General features: G+C 39.9%; 1 protein-coding gene across 5 annotated transcripts in view; it reads right to left on the bottom strand.

Annotated features, from left to right (window-relative positions):
* The window catches only part of LOC130283815 (potassium voltage-gated channel subfamily H member 8-like), a 520,269-nt gene that overhangs the window by 70,695 nt on the left and 431,638 nt on the right, over positions 1 to 17,936 (bottom strand). For all 5 annotated transcript variants that reach the window (XM_056533330.1, XM_056533331.1, XM_056533332.1 and 2 more), the window contains 2 exons: positions 16,118 to 16,367; positions 13,781 to 13,995 (listed from right to left, as the gene is read on the bottom strand). In XM_056533330.1, the coding sequence (XP_056389305.1) occupies positions 13,781 to 13,995; positions 16,118 to 16,367 (465 nt within the window). The remainder of the gene's footprint in view (positions 1 to 13,780; positions 13,996 to 16,117; positions 16,368 to 17,936) is intronic.

The following is a 17,936-nucleotide window of genomic DNA, read 5'->3' as shown; positions in this document are numbered from 1 at the left end:
TCTTACCACGAAACATTTTCTGTATTTTGACATACAAATCTGCACCCCCTGGTATTGCATCTGTAATTTACTGCCTCCCTAGGAACTTGGCCGAACATTAAACATATTTCTTCTCCTGAAAGCGGTGCCGCCACGTTGTCTCTTACCACTATTATAATTACTAAATGCTAGCTTTTTGTTTTTTATGATTTTGGCCACAGTGGTCTCTTCCTTTTTCTGCTTTTACTGACAAGTCTAATGCAATTTTCTGTTGCCTTCAATAATGCATCTTTTAAGTAGTCCCATTTCTCCTGGACTCCATGTAATCCGTTTCAGTCTGATAGGGACTCATTTATGACTAATCTCATTTTTGAAAAGTTTGTTTTTCTAAAATCTAAAACTTTTTGCAATGCACCAGAATTTGGCACACAACCCGGCAAAACATGTTGGGTTTGCAATAGTATATCAGAACCTATATGTACATATGCCAGTTACACAGTAAATAAAGAATTATCTGGATTATGTAAAATATTATTTTATTGTGACTGAACAATTGTGCTTCTTCCAGGAAAGCTTCTGGGAAATCACAAAACTGCTGTGACATCACAAATGGGTTCCAAACAAGGATTGTGACACATTATCACAAATATATATCACAGTTATATTGCTGTATGACTAGTTTTAGTCAGTTAAAGGAGAACTCCAGCACTTTTCCCCAAAGAACAACTTAAAGGAGATCTTCAGCAAAAATTTACTTATGCCCTATCCACAGGATAGGGGATAAGTAGCTGATCGCAGGATGGTCCAACCGCTGAGACAAAGTGCTATGGAATTACAACTAAACTACAGTTATGTAAGCTCAAGGGCGGACGTACCATTTTATCATCAGGTTAGCAGTCAGAAGCTAAGGGGCCATATGTTGTACTTGCAGGGGCCCTTTAATGTCAATGTCTACCCCTGCCTGAGTAATATACTGATCCTCAGTATTGCCTGTGTGCCCATTAAATAATCCAGATAGTTCTTGATTTACTGTAAACAGTAAAAGTTCTGACTGAATGACCGAAAGCTGGGATCTTAAAATATGTGGAAATTTTATGCCAGAAATATTTTAGAAAACATCATAACTTTTTATGAATCAAGGAATAGCTAAAAGAAATGGGATAAAAATGTTAAAAATATAAAGTAAAACTATGGATCTGAGAAGAGTACTGTTCCCTAAGTGCAGGATGAATATGTTTATTCATAGATTTTCTTTCAGGCGAGGATACATCTGTAATTTGACATAGAGTGTTACAGATTTAAGGATCCCCGCTAAGCTTTGTAAGAGTTAACCAATCATGCCAGAGAACATTTTGCATCATACATTACAATGATCAGTGGAGCCAGTCCAGGTGGTGTGCCATCAGGATGCAAAAAGAGAGTTGGCACCTTTCTAACCCCTCTCCATTCGTGAAGAGGTTATTTACTGCCTCAGTTGACTTGCCACTAAATAGGAACTAATCGTATCTGTACAATTACCTTCCTAACATAGTCCCCTGCTGGCTCGGCTCAAACAATCCTCTAAGCAGAGTCATTCTGTATTGAGCAATTACATCCCGCCAGCCCTTTCTGCTTCATTCTGGCAGTGGATCCATAGCTTCCTTCAAGGCGCTAACTCTGAGAATACAGCTGCTTGATTGTGAAAGGAAAGTAGGTGGTGTGGCCGCAACCACTGATTGTGTTCTCCCGCAGACTCCTGCTTATGCCCAGCAGGGCCCATGGATACTTGCAATACCAAATAGCTGTTTTGTGATTACTTCCTTGCAAGTCAATATGTTACAGGCAGCTTAATCTCATATTTTAAAATTAGATCGTTGTTTTAAGCACCATGAGACCCTAAAATTAGTCAGTAAGAGTCCATCCATGAATCCATAATGAGTCCATAGTGAATATAGAACAAATCCTAAAATCAGATTTTACATTTATATTCATCTTAAAGAGATTATGTCACTGAGAAATGTTTCAGTAAGTTAGAGGAAGGATCATGTTCCCCAATAGCAGTAATTTAGAAGAATCAGTATTCTTTAAAGGGGTACTCCGGTGAAAAACTTTTTCACATTTTTCAAATCAACTGGTGCCAGAAAGTTAAACAGATTTGTAAATTACTTAAATATATGTAATACTTATACTATAAAAATCTTAATCCTTCCAATACTTATCAGCTGCTGTATGCTCCACAGGAAGTTGTGTAGTTCTTTCCAGTCTGACCACAGTGCTCTCTGCTACAAGTTCTGTCCATGTCAGGTACAGTCTGGAGCAGGAGAGGTTTGCTATGGGGATTTGCTTCTGCTCTGGACAGTTCCTGACACGGACAGAGGTGTCAGCAGAGAGCATTGTGGTCAGACAGAAAAAGAACTATACAACTTCCTGTGTAGTACACAGCAGCTGATAAGTGCTGGAAGGATTAAAATTTTAAATAGAAGTAATTCAAAAAAACTGTTTAACTTTCTGGCACCAGTTGATTTGAAAATAATTGTTTTCCCCCGGAGTACCTGTCAAGCAGTTTAGAGGATTGTAAGATCGCACCCACAGTTACATGATGAGAGACCCTGACTGGCTCTAGCAAAGTTGGGAATGTCAGGTGTACTGCATACATAATGTGAAGGAGTAAAAATGAGCCACTTTCATAGGTAAATTGACCTATATAACTATAGTGTTCTTTCCCCAATGGATCAGATCACTTCCCGGTTTCCTCTCTGTATTGTGGCCATGCTGTGTGCTAAGGGACATTGCACACACTCTTGCCCACAATCCCTCTTTCTTGTTTACTCTGTATAGATTAACTGCCAATACTTGCAGGACAGACCAAGAGATTGCAGTTGAACTAAGCATGTGTGACCACTTTAGGGATTATTAAAGACCACTTTAGGGGGGGATTAGTAAAGTATATATTCCATAAACAGCAATATAGAAGCTGCAGCACTTACTGATGTAGAGCAATATATCCCATTTATTAAAAGAAGGTTAGAAGGTCACAATGTCAGGATGAATGGGATACATTACTCTACTCTGGTGAGTGCTACAGTTTCTATACTAGTTTTCATTGAATCTACTCTATAGGGAGTTGAGTGTTAGATAAAATGTTTACCACCATACACAGTTTACTGGCAGCTTTGGAGGATACCTATGGTGTATAAGGAAAAGGAAGCCTTTATTTGGTTAATACAACAGCAGAGCCACCCAACCTGTCAGCAGAACAAAAATGTAAATAAGCACATGGCTAGATAGAGCTCATCATCAGTATTCCAGAAATACTTTTTTTTAATTTTTTTTTTTAATCTCCATTGTCCTTTCCATTACTGAGATATAAGCCTTTTTATTATGTAAATTAGGTTCAAAAGCCCATGGGGGGCATTTTCCAGCACATAAATAACCCAGGTAAATTCAGCCCATGCAAGTCCTCTTTTGCCTCTTTCTTGCCCACTTGAATCTACCTACCCCATATGGGTAGCCACTGGAGTGCCCCGGGGCTTCTGAGCCTCATTTGCATAATGACAGAAAGGCTTATATATCGGCACTGAAAAGATTATAGAGATTTAAAAAAAAAGACATCCGCAGAATTCTGATGACTAGCCCTATCTAGCCATGGGCTTGTTTACTCCTCTTTTTCTGCTGGTCAACTTTATCTTCTATTATGTATCAGTTTAACCAGGAGTCAAGTGCTGGGGAAAAAAGTGACGGAACTCACCCAAGATTTCCACTCAAGTGCTGGTCCTGCAGGACTCCTGCTAATGGGAACGGTGTTCCTGCTGTGGAGAAAGTGCAGGAACTCAGTTCCCACACATTCCTGCAGGACTTGAGCACTGAGTTTAACCATATTTATCTTATTAGGAGTGGTAGCTTAATAGTAAGACCTCATGCCTTAAAAACACCCATAGCATTAAACAGAACCTGTCACTAAATAAAACTTTTAATATAGTGTTCCTTGTGTAATTAGCAGACACTTTCCTATTCACTTGCTTTTAAAATTATCAACATAATTATGTTTGAAATGTAATATAAAAAAAAACAGCCACTAGGTGGCTCTGTTCTGTTCCCTGCCACTATTAATACAGAGAGTTTGGTCTCCTTCCAGCCTGGCAGGAGTCCATACTCAGGAAGTGCTTCTCTGCACTGAGCTTGATTGACAGGTGCACAGAAAGTGAAAGCTCCACAGATTGTCACAGAAATTTGAACAGACTGAAAGCTGCAGGGGAGACTCACTGGTAGCAACACAGACTGAAAAATGCACAGAGCTTGAGGTCTTCTATTCATAACAGCGCTGCAACCATGTGAGGGCGGAAGTGGTCCCCCAACAGGCTTCAGTGGTGTCATGCCTGTTGGGAATCGCCCACTTTCTCCTGCTGGGAAATTGAAATGTGAGCAAGAAGAAAGGTATGATACACAGCTTTTTAAATCTTTGAAAAATGTTTTTAGGGCTGGAGGGGTGTTAGGAGTAGTTAGGGAACATAGCCTAAGGTAGTTGAAAACAGTTTATTTGGTAACAGGTACTTTTTAAATGAGTACACACTGGACTGTCAGAAAATAATTAATTTCATGTTGCATCATTGACCCCCATTTCAGGAGTAAATTCAGTGCTTCACAGAGACACTTACCAGCAGCATACAGAATATGGAACCATATGGACTCCATTTTCCGTTATACAGGGTACTTTCAGGTGTTTTTTTTTTTCTTTTTTCTCATTAGCATGGATCCTTACACTTTTACAAGTAATTATAGAATTACTTTATGCTCAGGACAAACCTTTACCGACTGCTTCTCTAATAATGGCGGAGTATCTGTACAAAATATATTTGTACAATAATGTCATTAAAAGGAAAGAGCTACCAATCTGAATATTCATGTTATTCTCTGGGAAGCCACTATTAATCTGTAACAAAATCCCAGCAGCTGGATGAGTGGCACCTGCAAAGTTTCGCTTTCCTTCTCCTATGTGTACAAGGAGCTTTATGCATCTTAAGTCAATTAATTAGGTAGTCGGAGAGGAAATCCAGCGCAGCAAGTTTTATTTATAGCGTCTTTTCCCTACGGGGTTACAGCAACAGAGGCTGCCGCTCAGTGCAGCTATGAATAGATCTGAGAGCTATTTATAGGATCAGAAGACATCTCTGAGACTGAGAACCCCCATCCTCTAAGGGATTGTTAATTCAGGTTTATACTCCGTATCCTGTGCTATCTATATACTGCACACAGCATCATCTGGAATAAACATCAGAACAGTATGAAATATAAAGACTGTAGCTCATTGTAATGTAGAAATTCCTATAAGGCATAAGTGCTAATGTAAATTAATGCAAAATATGTTTTGCAGTTCGTCTTGCGTTAAAGGTTACTGACTGTGGGAGTTGGATCATATCTTATGAAAATTAGTTGTGCATCTTTAATAAACTAGTAAATATTGTTTTTTACTGCTGCTACATTTTACATATGCCCATGATAAAAACAATGTGCAATGACTGGACAGCCTTAGGGATTGGCCAATTTGGACAGTACATTTTTATTACAAAGGTTCCCCTAACAATAAGCCACAGGTTGTCCCAAGTGATACTGGGACCTCCAGTGATCTGCTGTAATCTATGAGGGAACCTGGAAGTTAAAGGGGTACTCCTCCCTTAGACATCTCATCCCCTATCCAAAGGATAGGGGATAAGATGTCTGATTGAGGAGGTCCCGCTGCTGGGGAACCCGCCATCTCCCTGCTGTACCTGGCATTAGTTTAGAGCGTCGGGTGCAGAGCCGGAGGCTCGTGACATCACTGCCATGCCCCCTCAATGCAAGACGGATGTCACGCCCCCTCCCATAGACTTACATTGAGGGGGCGTGACCGTGATGGTACGAAGTTCGCTCTGTGCACCGGATGTCCACGGTGCCGCAGCCAAGATGCTTGGATAGTGGATAAGATGTCTAGGGGCTGAGTACCCTTTTTTAGGTAATGAAGCAGTAAACATTCCTTATTATAGTTAGTGTGCTGTTCATGTAGTGCAGAATTATATGTCCCTTAGAGTGAGAGATCCTCTTTCAAGCTACTATTCTATATAGTGGAGAGTCCTGAACTGGAGTGGACTGTTGACCCCCCCCCCCCCCCCATTAACGTATTAGAGTTATTAAAAAGGATTTTCCAAACCAGGCATAATCCTCTAGTAATATGTTAGTCATCATCACCTCATGCATACATGAAGCTTTTTGAAGTTTTTATGTATAATTACTCAAAATTCCCAGAAACTGGTGGTTAAACAATAAAGAATTTATCCAAGCATAGGAAGTAGAAAGTTAGTCACTCAGAGTAAGCTGTGGCACTCACACCTGTGCTACTTGAGAGATCTTGCAATTTTCAAAGCCCATTCACAAAGGTGCATTTTTTGTGTTTGCCCCCCCCCCCCCCTCCTGTTGCAGCATAGTGCGGGTTGGAAGCACTAGCACTCGGGCCAAGGCAGAATCCCCCCCCCCCCAATTCATGAATGTAAGAGAATGGTGATGCATACAGTGTATGCATTACCACTTACCAGGGATGCAGGTTGGGGTTAACAAACATTAAATAATACCTCCGAACCAGGACAACATAATACTACTGCAGTGACTAATACCATTATACTGTTATTAAATAAAAACCACTATACAGAGTCCGATAGCAACACTATACAAGGGACACATAATTGCATTACACTACTACATAGTCACTGGATAACAAATCCATACTGATACTGAGTACAAACTGTATACAGACTACTTTGCTCTATACGATGCCCATATAGTGGCCACTCCAGCTCTACACATGTGCTGCATACTATATAACAGATTACAGTGCAGTTTCATCTAGTAACTCACAGGGGTGGCTGATTTGTACAGAGGTGGCTGATTTTACAGCAGTTCTGACATAAATGCAAAAAAATAAATACTCACATGTGATCCTATTTTGGAAACTACACCCATCACGGAACGTAACAAGGGGTATAATCGTGAGCCTCACCCCACAGGTGTTTGATGATTTTCGTGTAAGTTGGATGGGAAAATGAAAACGAAAAAAAAATTTTCACAAAAATGCTGGTATTACCCTAAATTTTTCATTTTCACAAGGGAAAATAGGGAAAAGCCCCCCGCCCAAATGTGTAACCCAATTTCTTCTGAGTAAGAACATACCGTGGATGTAAAGTGCTCTGCGGGCGCACTACAATGCTCAGAAGAGAAGGAGCACCATTGGGCTTTTGGAGAGAAAATTTGTCCGGAATTGAAGGCTACGTGTGTTTACAAAGCCCCCATGGTGCCAGAACAATGGACCCCCCCACATGTAACCCCATTTTGGAAACTACACCCCTCACGTAATGTAATAATTATCTCTCCAAAAGCTCAATGGCACTCCTTATCTTCTGAGCAGTGTAGTTCGCCTGCAGAGCACTTTACATCCACATATGGGGTATTTCCGTGCTCAGAAGAAATGGTGTTACAAAATTTTGGGGGCATTTTCTCCTACTACCCCTTATAAAAATGTACAATTTGGGGAAAAATCTACACATACGACTTTAACGAAAAGTTGTCAAACACCTGTGGGGTGTTAAGGCTCACTGAACCCCTTGTTACGTTCCTTGAGATGTGTAGTTTCCAAAATAGTATGCCATGTGGGTTTATTCTTGCTGTTCTGGCACCATTGGGGCTTCCTAAATGCGACATGCCCCCCAAAAACCATTTCAGCAAAATTTGCTTTCCAAAAGCCAAACGTGACTCCTTCTCTTCTGAGCATTGTAGTGCACCAGCACAGCACTTGACATCCACACATGGGGTATTTCCATACTCAGAAGAAATAGAGTTACACATTTTGGGGGGCATCTTCTCCTATTACCCTTGTAAAAATGTAAAATTTTGGGAAAAACAGCATTTTGGAGAGATTTTTTATTTTTATTTATACATCTGACTTTTTCCGAAAAGTCTTCAAACACCTGTGGGGTGTTAAGGCTCACTGTACCCCTTGTTTTGTGTCTTGAGGGGTGTAGTTACCAAAATAGTATGCCATGTGCTTTTTGTTTGCTGTTCTGGTACCATAGGGGCTTCCTAAATGCGACATGCTCCCCAAAAAACATTTCAGCAAAATTCACTCTCCAAAATCCCATTGTCGCTCCTTCCCTTCTGAGTCCTCCAGTGCCCCCACAGAGTACTTTACATCCACATATGAGGTATTTCCTTACTTGAGAGAGATTGGGTTACAAAGTTTGGGGAGATTCCTCTCCTTTTACCCCTTGTAAAAATAAAAAAAATGGCTCTACAAGAACATGCGAGTGTAAAAAATGAAGATTTTGAATTTTATCCTTCACTTTGCTGCTATTTCTGTGAAAGACCTAAAGGGTTAACAAACTTTCTGGACGTAATTTTGATACTTTGAGGGGTTCAGTTTCTATAATGGGGTCATTTATGGCGTATTTATCACAGAAAAGCCCCTCAAATCCATTTGAAACTTAACTGGTCCCTGAATATTTTGAAAATTGCTGCTATACTTTGAAGCCCTTTAATGTCTACAAAAAGTAAAAACATATCAACTTTATGATGCCAACTTAAAGTAGACATATTGTATTTGTGAATCAATATATCATTTATTTGGAATGTCCATTTCCTTACAAGCAGAAAGTTTCAAAGTTAGAAAAATGCAAAATTTCTAAATTTTCATGAAATGCAAGTATGCAAGTAACGACAAATATTTACCAGTATGTTAAAGTAGAAAATGTCACGAAAAAACTATCTCAGGATCAGAATAAAAGGTATAAGCATCACACAGTTATTAATGCATAAAGTGACAGTGGTCAAAATTGCAAAAAAGGGCTGAGTCATTAAGGTGAAAATGGGCTGAGTCCCTAAGGGGTTAATATTATCACAGTAGACCATAATCCTATTTAGAGTCTATTCACATGTATCCTGTACATATTTGATGCGCAGGATTTGAAGATGTAGATTTAAAGGGGTATTCCAGGAAAAAAATTATTTTTATATATCAACTGGCTCCAGAAAGTTAAACAGATTTGTAAATCCCCTCTATTAAAAAATCTTAATCCCTTCTAATAATTATAAGCTTCTGAAGTTGAGTTGTTCTTTTCTGTCTGACAACAGTGCTCTCTGCTGACATCTCTGCTTGTCTCAGGAACTGCACAGAGTAAAAGAGGTATGCTATGGGGATTTGCTTCTACTCAGGACAGTTCCCGAGACAGGTGTCATCAGAGAGCACTTAGACAAAAAAGAACAACTCAACTTCAGCAGCTCATAAGTACTGAAAAGAGGAAGATTTTTTAATAGAAGTAATTTACAAATCTGTTTAACTTAACTCTGAAGCTCCAAATCCTGTGCATCGAATATGCACAGGATTCTGTACGTGTGAATACTACCTTAAGTGGTCAGACCAATATTGTCAGAAAAAAAAAATAATAATAACTTTACTTCAATGAAGGGAAGACACAAACAGTGTAAAACTATTTGGTGTGTATATGTTTTTAATAGTGCAGTAAATCTTACCATCAGCTTACATCCCTTGGCAGAAGAATAAATTGAGAATTATGGCCGTTGTCATGCTCAGATCTCTCTCTGACTCTGACCTGACTAGCTTTACGCGGTCATGCTCTGTGACAGAGAAGCCTGTAACTTTCACAGGATATTCTTATATTGTTCTTAACCTATCATAAGTGCCTGTTCTGAATATTATGTTAGAATTAAAGCCCATAGACTTCTAGGGGATTTTACTCTCCCATTCACACTTCTGAATTTCCGCTTGCAGAATTCCACAAGCGGAAATTCAGAAGTGTGAATGGGAGTGCGGAATCTCATAGAAGTCTATGGGCTTTTAGTTGAGGTGGAATTCCACAAGTGGAAATTCTGCCATGTGAATAGACCCTAAGGCTAGGTTCACACTACAGAACCTCCGGGCAAAAAATTTCCACCTGGAGATTCCGAGTGCGGCCAGCGCCGACTGATTTAGACCGCGCGGACACTACAGTCTCCAATAGACTGCAATGTGTTCCGCGAATATTTCCGCCTGAAGAATGAGCAACGCCATTCTTCAGGCGAAAACTTTCAAACGGATTTGAAACCCATTCACTATACTATCCATTTTAGTAAGCGGAATTTCTGCCTGCAATTTCAAAGCGGAATTGCAGGCGGCTATTCCGTAGTGTGAACCTAGCCTTACTCTTTTCTTTGAGGGCTAAGAGTGCTTGCTTTTTGCTGAAGCGGTTATTCTGCAGGTCAGCACAGTTACAACAGAGCCCAGTCTATGTAGTTTTTGTAATATTTTACTACACTTAAAAAAATGCTAAAATCCTGTGCGCCATTTTTATGCAGAGATATGGGTTTATTTGCTTCATATAAGACAAACCAGGTTGCAAAGTAACATAAAGTATTAAAAAACAACAACTTTACACTGAAAGAAAACTTTGCATTGAAAAATAAATGCCTTAACAATGGGCAGGGGAATGATATTCAATGGTACAGTAGAAGTCTTTGTTATCTACCATGGATTTTCATGTCATTACACAACTCTAAACAAGTATCATTTTCTTTCTGGGAAAGAACCAACTTCCATTGATTTCTTTTGTCTCACCACTATAATTGCTGTATGTTTCAGCATGAACAGGATGTTCACATTTACAAAAAACACTTCAGATATGACCTGAAACCAGAATAACTAATGTTTCGTATATTCATACATTTTTCATTCCCTTACTTCAACAGTTCACAAATCATCTTTGCAAAAAACCAATATGGAACTGTGAATCCATTCCCCTGTACTCCTATATAAACAGTCTGTTATACATATTTTTTCCAAAAGAACATTCAAAGCTGAAGTAACACTTTTGGCCCGCATTTACTATTGTTGTAGGTTGTTCTTATATGGATTTTTTCTGACTAAATCTTTTTCAATAGATTTACTTATTTGGGGCTATTCACATGTATCCTGTACATATTTGATGCGCAAACTTGGCAAACTTTAGGCCATGAAGGTTTAACGCAGTACCCTGCCCCAAACATAGGGGATAAGATGTCTCATTGTGGGGGGGTCTGGCTGCTAATTTTAGCAAAAAGTTTCACAATTTGCTAAAATTATGGGGCACAAAAGCTTGACAAAAAAAAGTTTTTAAAAGTTTTTTTTTTTTAAATGAAGAAAAAAAAAAAACAACAACAACAACAACCACCACAATGGATATCACTGCATTCATAATGATCCATTCTATAAAATGGGTATTTATCCTGCACATAGGAAAAAAGAAAAACAATGTCAAAATTAATGATGTTGGTCACCTTGCCTCCACAAAAGCGGAATAATCAAAAAGTGCCACAAAACTGCTACAAATAAACACAACAGCTCGTCCGGCAAAACACAAGCAACTCCTTTAGATGAAAAATAGAAACGTTATGGTGTGAAACATAAAACAACTATATAAAGGGGGTATCACTGTATTTGTATAGTGTTGAGCACAAATATTCGAATTGCAAATTTTTACCGCGAATGTCGGCACTTTACGATTTCGCGAATATGTAGAGTATAGTGATATATTCGTAATGACGAATATTCGTTTTTTTCACAGTACACATCACAATGATGTGTACTGTGTAAAAAAAAAAAAAGTGATCATCGAAAGTGATGTGGTCCAAAGAAGGCTCCAATACTATTTACTGTGTGAGTTGGTGTGGAGCGCAAAAAATACGCATATGCGAATATGGGCACTTCCAGAGTACACTGATCCCTCCCTTCTTTTAGCTTGTGGGCCAATGAGAAGGATGCAAATACAGTTGTCAGAGATTAGCAACGTCCCTAGCAACCAACAGGAAAGTTGCCCACAGATAGTTAGGTGGAAGATTTAATTTGCGCATGCGCACTATACAAATTTAATTATGAATTTTGCATGGGAAAAAAGTGAACGACTATGCGAAATTTGCGAACATAGGACAAATATTTGTCCATATATTTGCGAAATATCACAAATTTGAAAATGGCCTATGCCGCTGATCACTATATTTGTATTGAACCATAAATTAAAGATAACATGTTGTTTATACTGCACTATTAACTTTTATAAAAACTTATAAAAATGTCTTATGAAACCCAAAATGGTACCAAGAAAACAGCAACTTGTCCCTCAAAAAAAGCCATCATACAACTTTTTTTTGTTTTTTGTTAAGGAAAAACAAAAAAGATTTTTTTTTTATAGGGCTATCCCAAGATTACAATTTATGGCAAACAATCTAGTAAAACCATTACAGCTATTACCACATAAAGTGAGACAGGTCAGATTTGAAAAATGAGCCAAAATTGGCTTCATGATTGACCCCCTTAATGACACTGGATGTAAATGTATGTCCTGGTGCCACTGATGCCCAGCAAAAACCCTTTTGATGCCTTGATCAATACTGATCATGGTACCTAAAGCAATAGAATAAAAAGTTATCAAAAAAGTTATCAAAAAAGTCACATATATACAAAAGTGGTGTTAAAAAAACTGCAGATCACTGTGCAAAAAAGGAGCCCTCCTACAGCAGCATGTAAGTGAAAAATGTTATAGGGGTCAGAATAGTACAATTTTAAACATAATTTCCTTACAAAAAGTTAGAACTTTTTAAAAAAAGTAGTACATTAACAGACAAACATGTAAACATGGGTATCATTTCAATTAAAATGACCCACAGAATAAAAATAGCATTCCCGTTTTACCATAAAGAGCACTGTGTAAAAATGAACCCCCCCCAAAGTAGCAAAATTGCATTTTCTTACAATTTCCCCCAAAAATTATAGTTTTCATAGTAAAATTAAAGCTGTCATTACAAAGTACAATTGGTTGCGCAAAAAACAAGCTCTCACAGGGAAAAGAGTTATACCTCTTAAAAGGTGAGGAGGAAAAACAAAATTGCAAAAATTATAACTGCTGTGTGCTTAAAGGGGTACTTCCCTGTAAAATCTCATCCCTTATTCAAAGGATAGGGGATAAGGTGTTAGATCGTGGAAGTCCTGCTGCTGGGGACCCCCGCAATCTCTGGGCCTGCAGCGGAGGCGTCCGGAACACAGAAGCTTACAGCTTTTGCATTTGTGATGTCATGCCACACCCCCTCAATTTAGGTCTATAGGATGGGGTGTGACAGCCAGTACACAGCTGTCACGCCTCTTCCCATAGATGTAAATGGAGGAGGCGTGGCAGGCAGCATCGCCAGTCATCGGGCACGGAGCGGAGTTGACAGATGTGCTGCAGTGGAGATCACAGAGGTCCCCATGGGTGGGATCCCTGTGATCTAACATTTTATCCCCTATCCTTTTAATAGGGGGTATAATGTTTAAAGCAGAGTACCCCTTTTAGCTGAAAATGGGCTGTGTCCTTCAAGGGGTACTCCGGCCCTAAGACATCTTATCTCTATGCAAAGGATAGAGGATAAATTGCCTGATCGCGGGCGTCCCGCAGCAGGGGACCTCTGCAATCTTTCATGCAGCACCCCGTTATCATCAGCCTCTGGAGCGAACATCGCTCCGGGTCTGATGAATCATGATCATAGGGCCGGAGTATAGTGACGTCACGCTCCGCCCCCTCAATGCAAGCCTATGGGAGGAGGCGTGACAGCCGCCACGCCCCCTCCCATAGGCTTGCATTGAGGGGGCAGAGCCGCGAAGTCATGATACTCCGGCCCCATGAACGGCAGGACCCCCTTTGGATAGGTTGGATAGGGGATAAGATGTCTTAGGGCCGGAGTACCCATTTAAGGGGTTAAAACATAAACACCACTACCACATGACAACAGGTAAACTTACCTCTGCTTCACTGCCTTCTCGTAGATTGTAGGTGAGGTCATGCTGGATTTCAGTGATAAATTTTTGCGAGTATTCCGGGTAGAGCTCTAAGACCTCACGCAGTCCCTTCAGACTGATGTATTGCAGGTCACAGTAGGTTAAGGCTTTCACATTGGCATTGGTCTTAATTGTCCGATTCTTGTTAAGATTGTCTGAACCGATCAGATCTCCTTTTCCTGGAATGATCAGAAAGTTTTAACTATTTATTTTATTTTTGAAACACATTAGATTTGCAGTATATTACAAAACTATTAGACTTGCAGAATATTACAGTTAGCCCTTATGGATGCCTCCATGACATGCCACGCCAATAATACTTTAATACTGTTGGACCTGTTAGTATTTAGAGAGAAAGCTATGGCTTAAAGCGTTCACTGAATTAAGTGAGCAGGGTATTCAGCAGGTGGTCAATGTAAAACAAAACCTGTCTTTGTCGTGTCTTTGAAGATAAATCAATGACTGGATAAATATTGCATTGTAGCCATTTTTTATCACTTCTGGCTACGCAAGCATTTAGATGATTTGTGAATTCATGTGAATCACCCCTACATAGGAGTTAGGTTTGAGCTGTAATGTTTTTTAGCTAGTGTAATTGCTGTGTTTGTAATCTGGACATGTGGTGACTTTATAGTGTGGTTTGAGGCCTAGTTTAATTTGCATATGAATAAATCTTTAAATGGGCACTCTCATTAAAACTCATTTTTGCTATTGCACTCCTTATTGTAAATTAAGCATATTGCTAATATACTTTGTTTAAAAACAATGAAGTTTTCTATGTTTTACTTGTGCTTAAAAAAGCTCAAGAGCACATTTTCCCCAACTCATACACAGACTTTGGACCAAAGTCCAAACACAGGAAGTGCCGCCTGGAGTGCTGAGGGGGGGGGGGGGGGGGTGTCCAACCAACAGCATATGGCAGTTATGTGTGAGAGGAGCCATGATTGGATGAGGCTGGACACCCCCCCCCCCACCTCAGCACTCCAGGCGGCACTTCCTGTGTTTGGACTTTGGTCCAAAGTCTGTGTATGAGTAAATTTTGGTCTATTTTTGTGTAACCATTTAGTGAATAAACCCATAAACATGTTTGCCTATTGGTCACATGTGTTTAGCACTAATGTTGGGCATGAATATTCGCATTTGGAATTTTTATCGCAAATTCGCGAATATTGCGAATATATTCGCTATATATTTGAAATTATGAATATTCACTTTTTTGCGCATATGCGCATATTCCTTCTTTTCACTTGTGGGCCAATTAGAATGATGCAAATACACTTGTCAGAGGTTATCAACAACATCCCTAGCAACCAATAGTCAAGTTGCCCACCCCCTCACTGTTTTCTTCCTTGAATACACGAATATAACGAACATGCGAAATTCGAGAATATAGGATGAATATTCGTCTATACATTTGCGAAATATCGCAAATTCAAATATGGGCAATGCCGCTCATCACTATTTAGCACTTTAAATATCCAGGGAGGGTTGAAAGACACCCAAAGTGACATGAGCGACACCCAATGGTCCCTAATCCACACACTTTATTGGCTTCTATACCACCTAATTCATTCTGTTTTAGTGTAATTTACCTTAAAATGCATTTTCTCTGTACCACTGGACTATCAGTGTCAAGACCTTTTCTCATTTCAGGATCAGCAGTTTAGTTAGACACGGTCACCTCAGGGCTCAGTGACCAGCCCATCTAAGTATAGAACAAGCTAAGCTTGTATTAGATCAGTGGATGCCTGAGAATAGTGTAATTCTCCTACAGTATGTCCATGATTTGTTGATTTGTTTACAGACCTGTCAAATTATTATCACTTTTTTAAAAACCAGGTTAAAAACTATGGTGGAATTTATTCAGATTGGCATCTGAGACACCGGTCTGAAGTTTAAGAAGATGTGCCAGATTTATTGGCGTAAATTTTGAATAATCTGCTTGGTAGTGGTAAAATGGGGGGCGCCGTCGGAAAAACTTTAGAGCAAAACCATGGTTTGTGCAAAAATTTGGGATTTTTGGATGACAGAAAACTGCCATACAGCCTTGATAAATTCTTGACTATGTTCCTGTCATGAGTTTCTATGTCTCTCTTTATACATCCATTGATTTTGTTTGCCTTGGCAGCAGCTGTCTGGCACTGGGCTCTAAAGTTGCCTGAACGTTTTGTGAGGGACAATTAACCCCAATGTAATCTTTATGGGTATTGCTATACTTAATTTAACTTCTGACATTCATTGCAGTCTTTTGGATACCTAATATTTAGTCTAGCAAAAGACGAGGCCCTTCTTAAAACTCACCTAAGATGGCTAGAACAGTATTGTCTTTCAGCACCTCCATGGATCCAGAGCAAACAAAATATATGGCTTGTAAAGCATCCCCTTGTCTGATCAGATATTCTCCTGGGGCGCAAAAAGAGGTTTTAATGCTGAGAGACAGAGAACGCAGACAACCTCGACTGGCAGACTCGAATATTGGCAGCTGGAGGATCTCCTTGTTAAGGTGCATGGCTATGTCAGCTCTTAGTTCATCAGGAAAATCCCTAAGAAGCTAAATAAGAGAACAGATAAGGGTGGTACAGATGTTAGGTCGGTGTAGAGTACATGCATTGCAAATAAAACAATCAATATATTCAAACAAAAAGAATTATACAAAAGTCAAATGTATATTTAAAACAGTAGCAGGTGAGTCGTAACAATGAACATACCAAAATTGTGATATTTATCTTTTTTATGCTGAAAAACTTAAAAGCCCATAAACAACATGGCAGTGAACCACTTTCAAGAAATCAGAGAGATGCGACAGGTTTATAAGTCTCTGTGGGACAATTACATCTAATACAAGAGATACTATACATGCAGACTGTTCAGCATCACTGTGTTTCGAGAGAATGACAATGGTTGTTTCTATTGTACTGGGATCTCCACTGATACATCCAGCCTCCGGCAACTGAAGAAGCTATTGTGTCATCTTGAATGCACGAGGTGGAATTACATGGCCTCAGCGTGCAAGGCTTTTCTTCTTATATGACAATGTAAGTCTTCTGTTAACAAGAATAGGATTCATCTTGGGCAAAACCAAGTATCCAATGATCTCATCTGACCTTATCTAGTCCAGGAAAGACCAGAAATGACTTGGCCAGTGGGACACATTTCATATAGAGCTTATAGCGCACAGCTGGAATTATAAGGCTACATGAAAGCCTTTATGAAGATCAAACAAGTGTTCGATACACCTATTCTTATTCTGTTACTGCTATCATAAATAAATGTTTTATGCAGAGAAAAAAAGCTTTCAACCGAAATCATGCAAAGAAGCATGACATTACTGTGGAGGGGACCACCTGCTATCTTCCATTTTAGCCAGTAAACCAAAAAAATACAGCTTGTGGGTGAATTCAGATGTGTCACATTTGTTGCAGAAATTTCTGTGACTGGCCAATATTTCCATTTTGTCGACCCCATCCAGATGTATGGGAGAAACTTTCAGTGGCAGAAATTTCTGCAACACATCTGCCGCATGTTAGTTCACCAGAAAGTTGGTTTTACATTGAGGATTCCCCATCCAGAAATATTCCGGACGGAGAATTGAAGGGTACCCTCCGCTGACTGAATCAGCCAGTGCTAGGACCGTGAGGACTTAGCTGTCCTAATAGATTTCCTGTATTTAACCTCTTGGGGACGCAGGGCGTATGCATACGCCCTGCATCCCCGATCCTTAAGGACTGTACCTGTACGCCCTGAGCCCGGTGTTTAAAACGGGGTCACGCCATGACCCCGCATCAGACCGGGTCAGTCCCGGCTGCTAGTCATAGCCGGGACCCTGGGCTAACAGCGCGTGTTGGGCCGCGCGCTATTAACCCTTCAGACTGAAAGTGAAAGTAAACGCTTCCCGGCAGCTCAGTCGGGCTGATTGGGACATCACGATAAAATCACGATGTTCCGATCAGCTGGGACGCAGGCGGAGGTCTCCTTACCTGTCTCCGCGGCGTCCGATCGGGGTTTGATTGCTCCAAGCCTGAGCTACAGGCTTGAGCAATCAAGCCCCTATCTCACTGATCTGTGCAAAGCTATGGCTTTGCAGGGATCAGCATAAGAGATCAGAGTGTGCAGTGTTATA

This window comes from Hyla sarda, chromosome 8, assembly GCF_029499605.1.
Source record: "Hyla sarda isolate aHylSar1 chromosome 8, aHylSar1.hap1, whole genome shotgun sequence".
Taxonomy (NCBI): domain Eukaryota; kingdom Metazoa; phylum Chordata; class Amphibia; order Anura; family Hylidae; genus Hyla; species Hyla sarda.
The sequence above is the reverse complement of the archived record's forward strand: the minus strand, read 5'-3'. Positions and strand labels throughout refer to the sequence as shown.